The sequence below is a fragment of the Corapipo altera genome, unplaced genomic scaffold, assembly GCF_003945725.1.
Source record: "Corapipo altera isolate COAL_440 unplaced genomic scaffold, ASM394572v1 57, whole genome shotgun sequence".
Lineage (NCBI taxonomy): Eukaryota > Metazoa > Chordata > Aves > Passeriformes > Pipridae > Corapipo > Corapipo altera.
Genome location: NW_020884905.1, coordinates 1,149,111 through 1,162,537, shown reverse-complemented (window position 1 = coordinate 1,162,537; position 13,427 = coordinate 1,149,111). Strand labels below are relative to the sequence as shown.

Sequence of the window (13,427 nt, the reverse complement as noted above, 5' to 3'; positions counted from 1 at the left end):
GACCCGGCGGCTGCTCCTCCCTCGGCCAACGCAGGGCGGGCGGGAGGCGCCTCCGCTCTGCGCCTGCTCGCGCCGCCGCCCGCCCTGGCACCGGCACCGCAGCATCCCGGACGTGCCTCTGCCGCTCCCGGCCCCGGGGCTGCTTCGCCGGGGGCTCGCCCTGTCCAGGGCCCCGCCGGGACCCCATCGGCGCGGCCTCTGCGAGAGACACCGCTCGCCGACAGCCATGGACGGGGACAGGGTGGACATAGACGGCGGGATCATGGAGGGGGTGAGCGCCAGCGGTGGGCCCCGGGCTTACCTGGCCCCGGGCTGCGGTCCCGGCCGGGCGGTGCCGCAGCGCCTGACGAGCGCCGTTTCTCCGAGCAGGGCGGGCAGATCCTGCGGGTGTCCACGGCGCTGAGCTGCCTGCTGGGGCTGCCGCTGCGGGTGCGCCGGATCCGCGCCGGGCGGAACCAGCCCGGCCTCAGGTGAGACCCGCCCCGGGCGGCCCTGGGGCGCTCGGCCGGTCACTTACGGCGTGTGGGGCCCTCCCGGGGCCGCGCAAAGAGCCTCCGCTGCTCTCGACTGAAACACTGGTGTTTTCATTGCTTTGAGAAAGCCTTGTTAGCAGCAAATGCCGTCTGTGGCTCTCGAGGAGTGCCCGCGGGGGAACGCTGGGGATGAACCGGGCTCGGTCCCGTCGCCCGCTGCCGGGGTAGGTGAGGGCGGCCCGGCTGCCGCCTCGGAATGATTCCAGAGGTGCTAAAACACGGAATGAAACACGAAGTACAGTCATATAATGCCTCAGCGAAAGGTGGCTGACGGAGCGTACAGTGTTAAGAACAGCTAGTGTATTTCCTATGTAAGTTTCCCAAACAAATGGAAACGCAAGCACAAGAAGACACATACACAGCAAACGTGTGAGCTCTCCTGTGGCACTACAGCCGGTTCTAGCTCGGCCAGTATTGCCATCCTTATCCATTCCATTTCTGTCCAAGCGCTTATCACATTAGGACAAGCGACTGCTCCTGCATCTCATCTGTCTGTCTGGACTCATTCTAATGGAAAAGATACCAGAATCCTGCCTACTCCAGAATGGCCTGAATGCTGCTCCTTTGGCTCCTGTGAACTCAGAAGTGCTGTAGCAACCAGAGCGAATTTCTGGTCCTTGACTGATCAGAAATTTGCAATTGTAGTTTCTATTAGTTGGTGTATAGTAGTTCTTTTAATGTAACATGAGTATGTAGTCTATTTGCATGTATCTTTAACTTTGTATTGTCACTCCAAGGCCTCAGCATCTGTCTGGATTGGAGATTGTTCGGGATCTGTGTGATGGGAAGCTGAATGGTGGAGAAATTGGCTCAACAGAAATAACCTTCACTCCTGGGAAGATCAAAGGTGGAACCCACATAGCAGATACAAAAACAGCAGGGTATGTCTTTGTACATGGCTTCTGGTAACCTTAATATTATAACAGAAGACTAGGGGGAAAAAAGAACATCTGTATATGGATAATTACCCAGAAGATGTGCTGCCTGAGTCAGATTTATGCTTCCAAAAACCTGTAGTATAGGAAGTATATGCATGAATAAAAGACATGCAAGTATAATAGTTTTAAAATTACAATTGATATAAAACTTGAACACTTGATTCATGTTAAGCAAAAAACATCTGCTCATGTCTTTAAAACTTCAGCTGTTATTTTCTCACATTAGTATGTTACATATCAGATCAAATGCATTAAATTAGATAAGTATCTCAAATCCATGAAGTCTGAAATAATCATTACCTAGTAAAGTAAATTTTGAGAGTTTACTTACACACATAGTGGTACACAATGGGATACTAGTCTTGGAACTGGGAACATATTCTATGAACAGTTCTTGTGTCTGTGTTTCTTCTGTATTTCTGTGTTGGGTCCTTTGTTCTTGGAATCTGTTGCAAAACTGAGTAAATGGGTTTAGCTATGGAAGGCTGGTGTGAACAGTTGTTTGGAAGCATAAGCCAGAGCAGGCATAAGTTAAGTTCCCTTTAAGTTAAGAGAAATATTTTTATGAGCTGCAATAGTATAAACCAAGCTGATGCCTTTAACTTAACATAGAAAAGTTTGAGTAACCCACAATGCAGCAGAATTGGTAATTAAGCACAAGAAAAAAAAGATAAACACTATGGTTCACAAACATTTGGGAGTTATTTAAGAAAACAAACCCATGTTTTCTCAGTTCTGTGGTGATTACTGTTTTTACAATTCAAAATTATGTTTGAAAGCCCTGTGAGATAACTGTTTTGTTTTGCCAAAACAAACTTCTACTTTTGGAAAACTTACTTTGGAAGCATTTATATATCTGTGAAATGTGGAGAGATTCAGTGATAGGGTAATCTTGTATGTAACACCTTAATATTTTCTATGCTCCTGAATTCTCTTGTGTGGGATGCTGACCAGCTTCTAAGCAATTTTATAGTTTTCTTAGTATTTTGTTATTAAATAAGTATTAAAATGTTATTGCTGCTTAAGCCTTGTCTGCTTTTATCATCTGCTAGCTAAACCCACAGTTTTCACAGTCCCATCAGTATACTATATAAGATACATTACTTTTATTTCAAACAAGACTATTAAAGATGCAATTATTGTGAAATAAAAACCTTCATATTTAGGCTTGCTAAGGACATGAAGTTTTAAATTAATATTTTTTAATACTAACAATTTTATAGATAATTTCAAAGATAAAATAAGTATGTAAATTCTCTGGAAAGCCTGTAATGTAATGATCCTATGGAATTCTATGGGTTATGACTGTATGACATCTGAGTGTCTTATAATTTCTTTTAGGAGCGTGTGTCTACTGATGCAGGTAGCAATGCCCTGTGTGCTGTTTGCTGCTTCCCCATCAGAGCTTCATTTAAAAGGTGGGACTAATGCTGAGATGGCTCCTCAGATAGACTACACAGTCATGGTAGGGAAAAACTCCTTTGGCTTGGTGCATCTTTCATGAATACGTGTGCAATGTAACTGCTGTACTTCTGTTGCTCTTACTGCAAGTGTATTTGTGATTATGGAATTAGGCATGGGAATATAACACTATTAGTTTACTGTATGTAGAGAGCAACCAGCGTTTCATGGAATTTCCTGAAACAGCAAATAGTCTATTTGGTTTTAATTACCAAAGAAATTTTCGTTTAAAATATATTCTTTATTCTAAAAGGGCTGTGATTTGATCTTCCTTTTTCCTTAAGAAAATCCTTTTACACAAAGTGGCATTCAGAGTGAAGAATGTTAAATAAGGTGTATGCATGAGATTGGCTATATTTTTTTCTTTTCAATAATGTAACTAAAATTTTTGTCTTGCCTTTTTCTTTTTTTTTTTTGAAGACTGCATAAAATAGTGGGAAATTATCAATGCAAAATAAATACCCCTTGCGTTTTTATATGTGTTTGTTTTTCAGGTTTTTAAGCCAATAATTGAAAAGTTCAACTTCACATTTAACTGTGACATAAAAAAGAGGTGAGTTGTGGAGTCACGTGGCGGAGGCACACTCTGAACCTGTGTGTGAGCACAGAGGCACACACAAGGTGCTCTCAATCAAACTGAGGGATGAATTTATAATACATGAACTAATCTGCATTAGCTGTCCCTGTGTGTACTGTCACCTTATGATGAATGTGAGATGGTTCTTCCCCATCTGTTTTTCATTGCTGATGCTACAGCTGCTGTGTAATGTCTCCTGTTGGCTGCTCCTGAGGGCAGTGCATGCTGAACAGGCAGCATACTACTGAGCTTCTCCTGAGGTGCTAGTTAGGTTGGTATGAGGTAATTAATAAGATGTACATTACAAAGTAATACTGTAAGAGAACATAATTCCATTATAAAGGTTTCAAAGCCACACATCAAGAAAATTCATATGTACAGTAACAGAGAACATAAAAATATATGAAGAGCCTTCTGGCCCTTTTCTTGGTTTCTTTGTGATCTTTGTGTTTGATTATATCTGATTACTGTTTCTAAATAGGGGCTACTATCCTCAGGGAGGTGGTGAAGTTGTGGTCCGGATGTCTCCAGTCAAAGAGTTGAGCCCGATAAACTTAACAGAACGTGGCACAGTGACAAAGATATATGGAAGAGCATTTGTTGCTGGAGCACTGCCTATCAAAGTAAGTTCTGATAATAGTTCTGGTAGTATCCAGCTTTATATATCTATATAAAATTGCATGTAATCTGCTTAACATTCCTCTACTGTTGCAGTATTCTGCAGTCTTTCCCATACAAACTCATGTAGTAGCCTTATTAAATGGTTTCACTTATTCAGGCTGTAAAACAGTATATTGGACATTTCTAAAATGCAGTTCTTGCATAGCAATGTATAGCTAAAACAGGAAATGAGAACACTATCCTCACTATCCTTCATATGACTATTTAGCATGTATTGAGGGGTATTTTATATTTGATTTATATATCATTCCTATTTATGTGGATTATTTTAAATCTGGAATTATGGCTCTTGTTCATAGACTTACGGGAAAGCTATGGTGCACTGTAATAGGCAGAGGTCAGAAAACATCAAATTTTTTAACCATTGCTAAGAGTATTAGAACAAGTTAAGGGTAGGTTTAGCCAAAAATAAAATGCAAAGAAATTTGCTTCTTTATACTCCCTTCCTGTTCTGAGTGGTGGGACCTCCTTAAGGTTCCTTCTCACACAGAGGCTAGGAATTATTAGGGGAAGGAAGAGGAGGAATTGAGTTAGTTTTTGAAGAGCTGTGGATTGCTGGTTTTGGTCTTAAAATCCCCAAACCTATGAATATTAGCTATGATTAGATCACAAGAATGGGATAAGCTTCATCTGTCCCCACTTGCCTCTGATTTAAAATTGTTATTTTTTAGTATTATCTCTTATAGAATATATCCTGTACATAATAATTGGGGGGGGGGGGTTACAGTTGGTTTTTGGGGGATTTGTGGGGGGTTTTTTTAGAATCTAGTGTTTTGATATACTGAGGACTGAAATCTTTCTCCCTAAGAATGAAGAAAAGTTCTTGAAATTGTGATGATATTGAAGTTTCTATATCTATCTCTATTAGACTTATGAAGAAAAAGTACTTTTGTTGTTCTATAATTTAATAACTGGCTTTATGTCTTATCTTGTTAGCTGGCAAAAGACATGTCATCAGCAGCAGTGAGATGCATCAGAAAAGAAATCAGAGATCTTTACATTAACATTCAGCCTGTTCGAGAACCCGATGATCAAGCTGTTGGGACTGGAAGTGGAATAATGTAAGAGGAGTCCAAACTTTCTATTGATACCTGTAATCTTGCTGGTTGATTAGCTAGATTTTGATTACATGTCTGATAAATAAAGTGTAGTGTGAGTGATTCTATTCCTAATTTTGATTCTGATTTTTGTGCTTAGCATTGTTGCAGAGACTTCAACAGGTTGTTTGTTAGCTGGGTCATCACTTGGCAAGAGAGGTAAGAATTCTTTGAGATTTAACTGAATACACTAATAACAAATAGGAATCTGAAGTATCATCTGTTTAAAGAGCTGATGCTTTGAGTGATGCATTTTTAAATGGATGTTGTTTAGTAATAAAGGACAGCAGAAATGAGCAGATTTAAAACAGTAAATGGAAATTCACAAAAATAACAAAACTACAGCCTTACCTTTTATCAGAATGGAGTGTTAAGGATCACTGAGCTGAAAACGTTTCTGAACTTTAGGAACATGGACTTTGTGGTTTACCTGTGAAGCTTTTGTTCAACAGTGAATCTAGATTAAAATGAATAGAAGTGATTTTGGGTTTTAACTATTTAAATCAAATGCTTTTCTGAAAAATGGGGCCACTTTCATTCTACTGCTTAGGAAGTATGAACTATACATCATCATAAGATGGGAAGCGTTTTTAAAGCAGACATTTGAGGCAAGAGCATGAAAATAAGATTTTAAAAAGTCAAAAATTTCTTTTTTTTTCCTTCTGTATTTTTAAAATGTTAAAATAGTAATTGTCAGCTTCCTAATATCCTGTATTTCTCTGTTAGGAAAGAATTCTGACAAAGTTGGCATTGAAGCAGCTGAGATGCTGCTTAAGAATCTTAAACACGGTGGAACTGTGGATGATTCTCTGCAAGACCAGGTAAGGCTCCTGTGTGTTTACATGAAGCTGAAGTAGCAAGAACATGCCTGTATGTATTGTAAAGAATATAAATCTGAACAGGGAAAGAATGAGATGTTAATTAGAAGTCTTAGAGATGTGTGATCACAACATCACTAGAATTAGCAAATTACTTACAGTTCTTAGGAATCACAAATGCTTCTGGCTTTGTACCATCACCCTCAATTTTTCCCTTCCTGCAACTCTTAGTAAGTATGGAAGAAAGAGGCAGGAATTTGCTTTGATTTGACACTGCATGTAGTGGTGTGAAAATAGCTCCCTGGTTACATATAAAGAATGATACTAAGTGAAGTTATTAGAGAACAGAATATCTAGGAGGTGCTCCCATTTGTCTTTCTTACCTAATTTCATTTGAGCATGAAAGCCCTCTACTGTCTTATAAGAATCTTGGGCTGTTTTAGATAGGATGATGTTACCTCTTAGCTATAAACACTTGGGCAGACATTACTGTTATGTAGTGTAATAGGAGCTATTTAGGTCTTGGACTCATCCTACTTTTTTCAAAGCATGCACAGTACCATTGGTGGGAACAAGCCACTGCCAGATTCAGTGTATATGGAACTGCACAGAATTGTATCACACATTACAGAGTACTTGTCATGGTGATGTTTGTAAATCAAATCAAATGTCTTTAAATATCTCTCTGGTGAATGTGATCAGAAGTGTTAGAATTAAAGAACCTCTTCCTGAGGTTTTCTCTCTGGACAGGTATTCTACTAACCTGGAGTCTGACATGACTTTGGGAAATTTTGGGGAAGACAATGAGGGAGAGTAAAGTTAAATGTAGTAACAGGATTCAAGGGCATCTGCTGTGGAAAAGTAGTAGCCCTTTGGTAATAGGTGTTAGAATAGTAATTTCCAAACTTCTTAAAAATCAGGGTTGTGAATTTTTATGAAACATGGCAGACCGCATTTTTACATCTACAGATATTTTGCAAGTTTTTCCTTTTTTTTCCTTTTTTTTTTTTTTCACATCAGTGGGTTCCTAGAATCTGAAGAATTACTTAATAATTCCCTTCCCTCCCTTCCAGCTGATCATTTTTATGGCTCTAGCAAAGGGAGTATCTAGAGTGAAAAGTGGACCAATTACACTTCATACTCAAACAGCTATACACTTTGCAGAGCAGCTAACAAAGGTGAGTCCGAAAATTCAGGAAGTTTTACCTATGAGTTGTTATCCAGTAACTAACTAGGCAATGTAGAGTTCAGCAGGTATTGTGAGCTGAACTTGATCATTGAGGATAAGCATGGATAAAATTATTGCTACAATGTTTACATGGGAGTTTTCCTGTAGAAAATGAACATACTTTAAAGTTAAATGCTTTTCGAATGGTTAGATGCTTTAACCACCTTTATTTAAATGTTTTTTTAATTTAACCTGTCAAAGCTCTGATAAACACATGGCAATACAATGATTTGGTGTCAGATATTGAATATTTAAACTTATGTGTGTGATAAATTAATTTGTGATATATTTCTAATCCTCTTTTAGGCCAAATTTACTGTGACAAAATCAGAAGACGAAGATCCCAGTAATGATACCTACATCATTGAGTGCCAAGGAGTGGGGATGATAAACCCAAACTCATAGGGTTAAACAAAAAAGGCAGCAAGCTGACAAAGGAAACACTCAACATACCTCTGTGATGTATCTGCATCACTACATCTCAATGGATGTATAATCTGTGTGAACAGGAGAAACCTGCTGTCACATCAGAGTGATTTAACTTCAAGGATGGTGTCAAGCTTTTCTTTTTTTTTTTTTTTTACTATTAGCAGCAAAATGAGTAACAATAGGACAGGAAAATAGAATATATTGTATGTATGTGAGAGCTTCACTTAGAAGCTTTGAAAATCCAGCTTCACCAAAGTAGAAAATAACTATTTTAGTTTGGAAAAACTACTATCAGTATTTCTTTCCCTTTTGAAAAATGTAAGTTTTATTTTCCAGAAACCTTTATGTTATGAGGTATATGGAATGAAGTGCACCATCAAATCTATATCACTGTTCTTCCTTAGACATTTTGCTTAAATTGTGTGTGAGGAATATTAAAGCAATATCACCCCATAAAAGGCTGGTATTTATATGTGCTGTTATCTCAGCAGGCTATACTAGGGCAAGGTGGATATAAAATAGAAATTATGCTCCTGAAAAGTTTCCTCTCCCTACAGAAAAAAGACAATGCATAAGATAATCTTCCTTTAGATCTTCTGTTTTTGTCTATTTTAAAAAGCCTTCTCAGGCAAGCTAAAACAAAGTACCACATTACATCCCAGACACCAGGTCTTAACTTCATGATATGACTGTATTTTCTAGCTGCAGTTGTCCTTGCCATACTGACCGAGCCTGCATTTTCACTGAGGTGGTGGTTTGTTCTTTTTAAAGGGAGTACTTCAGCTGAGATTAGGGGGCTACTGAACACACATATGTAGACACAGGTATGTATGTGCATGTACACACTGGTATATTTAGGCAACTAGAATCCAGTTGTGCAATCCCCCATCTGTGGATTTAGGAAGGAAGACCTTCTGCCAGCCTGGCATTGATCATGCTACAAAAGATTTTTCTGAAGTGGAAGGAAGGTGAAAGGAGAAATAGGGCATAATTTGTTTTGCATATGAAGACCTGAATCACAGAGCTGGAATCACTTAACCAAAACTGTATAAATGCACCATGGAAGCTTGAACTGATTTCCAAGTTTCCACAGCCCAGTCTGCAGCCTTTGCTCTAAGATCTTTTTTCCTCAGTTGTGACTACTGAACCTGAGAGCTAAAGATGTAACTTAAGTATCATTTGTCATATTGATTAAGATAATTTCATTACTGTGCATTTCTAACACAAAGAAAAACCTTTGCTAATATCCGAAAACATTTAGCAACTATCTTAATAGCATCTTTCTTCTTAAGAGTTTTTCCCCCTATCTCCATCCAAAAATTAGTGCAAAAGAATGCTATTAATTTCCAACTAATTATTTTTCTCTAGTACTGGGAATAGTCTGAAGGGGGCAACAGACACCTGCTGAAGTTACATATATGACAGAGACACTCACTCTGCACTCAGAGAGCACCTCTCTGGGTTACCAGTCTGTGCTGCTAATGGTTTTCAATGTTTCCTTTTGGAAAAATTCTGAATGTATTTTTCAAAAAAACTTGAAAGAAAGCCCCAAAAGAGCTGCTGTCTGTGCTTAAGAATACAAACTCTTCTAAACTACATTTGAATGGATCCTGTTTCCAGAATTCAATAAGTTGATATACTTGACTGATTTAACTTCTCATGGAGAGATTCCTGCTGAGGGGATGGCTGGGTGTAATTTAATTAAAACTTCCTGATCAAGGCACCACTAACTTAGAAGTTATATCAGGTTGATTAGAACCTCATCAAGTCAAGCTTTTAAAATTTTCAAAGATGGACATTCTACAGTTTTTCTGGGTAACTTCTTAACAGAGCTTAACCACTCCCAGAACTGATATTTAATGTGAGCAGGCAAACAGGTTAGGCTTTTTGTTTGCTTAGTTTTTGTGGGGTTTGGTTTTTTGTTTCTTAAGCTGAGGGACCAAGATGATGAAAGCCCAAATCTATTACAAACAATTATAGATCCTTGCTGAAAACCAGTACAGAAAAGCTTTTGAATAGTTTGTAACCTACGTAGTTAAAGGATTCCTTTTTGTTACCTTTGAAGCTCAATTGTTGGATTCTCTGTAATTTAATATCTTTTTACCAATATCCAATCAAGCAACTATCACAGAATACAGCCAGTTAAATATACTTTTTGGTTATGCAATTCCAACATATGTAGAAATTATGCTTCTCAAGAGATAATAAAATTGACTTCCTTTGTATTGTTGTTCAAAGTTAACCAACATTCTGCACATCTTTATAAATTACAATCCAGAACTAGTGCCTTCCCTTTAGGTTTTAAAATCTCTAGTGAGCACCTTGCACACATGGCCTTCTTGCCCTGTAATCACTGGTTCACTTTAGAAATCAAGTAAGAATGACCCACTTCCCTTCCCAACAGATTCTTTGTGGACTGTAAGCATACTTAGATGTTAATGCCTAGATGGTTTAAAGACTAAAGAAATCAGCATAACTAGCTCCTGTCATGTTAAGAAAACCTTATGAATAAAAGCACAGCTAAATTAAATCTTTTACATTTAGGCAGATTTTTATATATTTGTGCACATAGAAAAACTGCATAAGCTTGAGCATGATTTTATATCTGGTCTCAAAGCCTGGCCAGAGTGCCTTTTCATAGCTTTTTTTTGCTTCTGAAAAACTCTGCCAGTCTGCACACCTGAGATGTTCTCTGCAGAGCCACAAACATTTTTTCCCACATTCACAAATGTACAAAACTCTTATGGAACAATTGCAGCAAAAAAGAAGGGCTAGCAAAACTCTGAATTATCTCACATTAGAATTTCTATCTTTACCCAACACTTCCTGAAACTAAGTTTACCTAACTGAAAATTTCATTTGGAAAGAATTTTAAAATGTGCAGATTTTGTTTCTAAGGAAAATTAAAAAAAAAAAAAAGAAAAAGGGCAAAACAAAGAAAGTCTCAACATTCAGTTGAACAAAAAAATCCCATTGAAAAAAGTGCAATTTCTGTCTTCCAAACAAACAGAAAAAGCATATAAATGCTCAACCAACACATTTAACAAAGATTAACAAAACTCAGGTTACCAGAAGAAAACCTCCTCTTAGTAAATATACAATAAATAGCAGCTCAGCAATTCAGACAACTATTGCTGCACCTCCCTGTGCCTCATAAGCCTGTTAAAAAGAGCATTAATGGTCATTAATAACTGGCAGTCCTTGGGAGCTTCCTTGCAGGCCTGTCCCAGTGTCCAGCCCCCTCTCCTTATGACCTGACCTCTGGGGCCAGCCCCGGGCAGAGGAGAGGCTGGAGAGCTGGCCTGTCCTTGCTCACCTTTGTCATTGAGAGGGCTGTCCCCTAATGCCATCCCTGCAGTGCTTCCTGGGTTAGAAGAACCTGGAGCTGATCTAATCAGGCTTTATGTGCCTTTTTCTCCTCCAGGGTTAGAAAATCTCTAGATAGGAGTCATCCACAACAGATCTTACTCTTCAATAGGACTAAATTCCCCAGGTAATTTTTACTCCCTGCTGTACACATTCACACACAAATTTTATTACCCAGGCCCAATTCACATCCTGTCACCTCATTGTGACCTCTTATCAGGAAATGTTTATCATATTTCCTCTCTTTTTCTGTATACAGTAATTGAATACGCTTCATTGCATATATGCTTGAACAATTTTTAACTGAGGTAACAAAAATCATAAAATTAATTTGGGACTACTACTATCATTCATATTCTACCAAGTTCCTACTTTCCCTTCTCAATGGGGTTGCGCATCATAAAACTTAAAACCTCCAGGTTTACATTTACTTTCAATTCACTTAGGTTTTAAATCTACAAGTCAAAACATGAGCTGCAGATCTTGTTACATCACACTCCTACATTGCATGTGCTGCATGTACTTAAATTTTACAGCATAATTTATTCTTAAAATTAATGCAATGTGTGCAAATTAGCTGTTGGTAGTTAGTGGTGTATTTTTTCTCTTTTTTTTGAACGTCCTGCCCTTTTTGAATATTAACTAATAATTACAGTGCATTACTTGAAGCTTTTTAACTTTCCTTTGTATCCATTTACAATCATATAATTTTTAACGATAAGGTTGGATTAAGTCACTTGTGGGAATGTATTAACCTTTTGTTCAGGAAGAGATGAGACATTGCTTGCACCTGCTCTACAAATATGTGCTGGGTTTTCTTATGCTAATCAGGCACATTTGAATCTTACATAAAAACTTCAGTGTGGGTGTTTAGATACAACTAAGATGCTTACATGTAATACTGCTCAAACAAGTAGTGGCAATGACTCACAAGTTCTGCGTACTGAGGAAATGGGATCAATCCTCTCAAACTGTGTGTCTTCAGTGTACTTCCATGAGAGAGAATTGCGTATGGATGAATGCAATGACTAGAGAAAGGCACTGCACTGAGATATGTGGGGACTGAAGTCACAAGACAAATAATTATATGCGGCCAGTTACAGAAAGTTCTCCAGGAAATACTGAACTCTGGTGGTGACTGAACTTTGTTACTCTCAGAAAGGGTATTTTTGAACCTTTTCTCCTCTCATGCCCTTAGATCAACTGATGACTGTTCCTCTTCTGAGCCCATGTGTCTCATTCTGGTCACTAAAATGTCAGTAGAACATTTAAAATTTTCTATTTTTTATTTATTATTTTACTATTTTCTAGACCATGTTGAGAATACTGCATCCAGTTTTAGGCCCCTCCACACAAAATGGACACCAATGGTTCGGTTGGTCTGGGGCTGGAGCCCTGCAAGGAAAGGGTGAGGGAAGGGGACTTGCTCAGCCTGGGGAGCAGATGGATTCAGGCACCTACCAGGGACCTGCCAGTGCCTGCACAGAGGTTCTGGAGGAGATGGAGTCAGGCCCATGGTGTGTTGCAGAGGGCAAGAAGCTGAAACAAGAGATGCTGAGGCTGCCCAAAGCCCTGACCAACCCCAGCTTGAGCTTGTGGCTGACCCTGCATAGTGCAGCAGTTTGGACCAGAGCACTCCTGTGGTCCCTTCCCACCTCAATTATCCTGATTCCAAAATCCCTCTCTGGCAACTAATGATCATCCAAACATACTATGGAAGAATCCTCTAAAATATTCCAGCACAGGTGATCTATAACTGACAATGTTAAACCAGCCATAGGTTAAATAAAATACTATACTGAATAATGGTGCATATAAGAAAAAAATGTCAAATTAGATTCTTTTTAATAGGAACAATGAAGAAGGAGGGTTTTTTAGAATTAGAGCTACATCTTGAATCCAAAACAAGTGACTGCAAACACAGACATCAAATCTGTTGGTGACTGGAGAGAATAAGAATTAATATCGGTATTTAAAAATCAAGTAAGATGATCAACTAGAAAGTGCTTCCTTAGTATTTGACTGCAGAAAATCTGTAAAGACTGAAGAAAAACAAGTGAGAACACAGTCCTGTGTAAACTTAGGCAGAATCAGAATTTTTCATTTAATCCCAGATTTACCAGTTCATTGAAGACCAAAGTTCAGGGCTTAGGAAGCCTACTGATAAGTGCACTTAAAAGCTGAAAGCTCTTATGGAGTACATATATGGAGAAAATCACACTACAAACTGTGTGACTGAGTTTTTGTCCCACTCAGCTGTCTCTTGGGTGTTTCATAGTCTCTCCACTGCCTATGAAGC

General features: G+C 38.7%; 1 protein-coding gene across 1 annotated transcript; it reads left to right on the top strand.

Annotated features, from left to right (window-relative positions):
• Positions 1-72: 72 nt before the first annotated feature.
• On the top strand, positions 73-7,858 carry RTCA (RNA 3'-terminal phosphate cyclase). The gene is made up of 11 exons (XM_027651463.1): positions 73-271; positions 370-470; positions 1,271-1,414; positions 2,813-2,936; positions 3,427-3,485; positions 3,991-4,132; positions 5,127-5,251; positions 5,388-5,446; positions 6,014-6,108; positions 7,179-7,283; positions 7,640-7,858. The coding sequence occupies exons 1-11, from the start codon at positions 227-229 to the stop codon at positions 7,736-7,738; spliced, it is 1,098 nt and encodes a 365-aa protein (XP_027507264.1). The 5' UTR covers positions 73-226; the 3' UTR covers positions 7,739-7,858.
• The last annotated feature ends 5,569 nt before the right edge of the window (positions 7,859-13,427 follow it).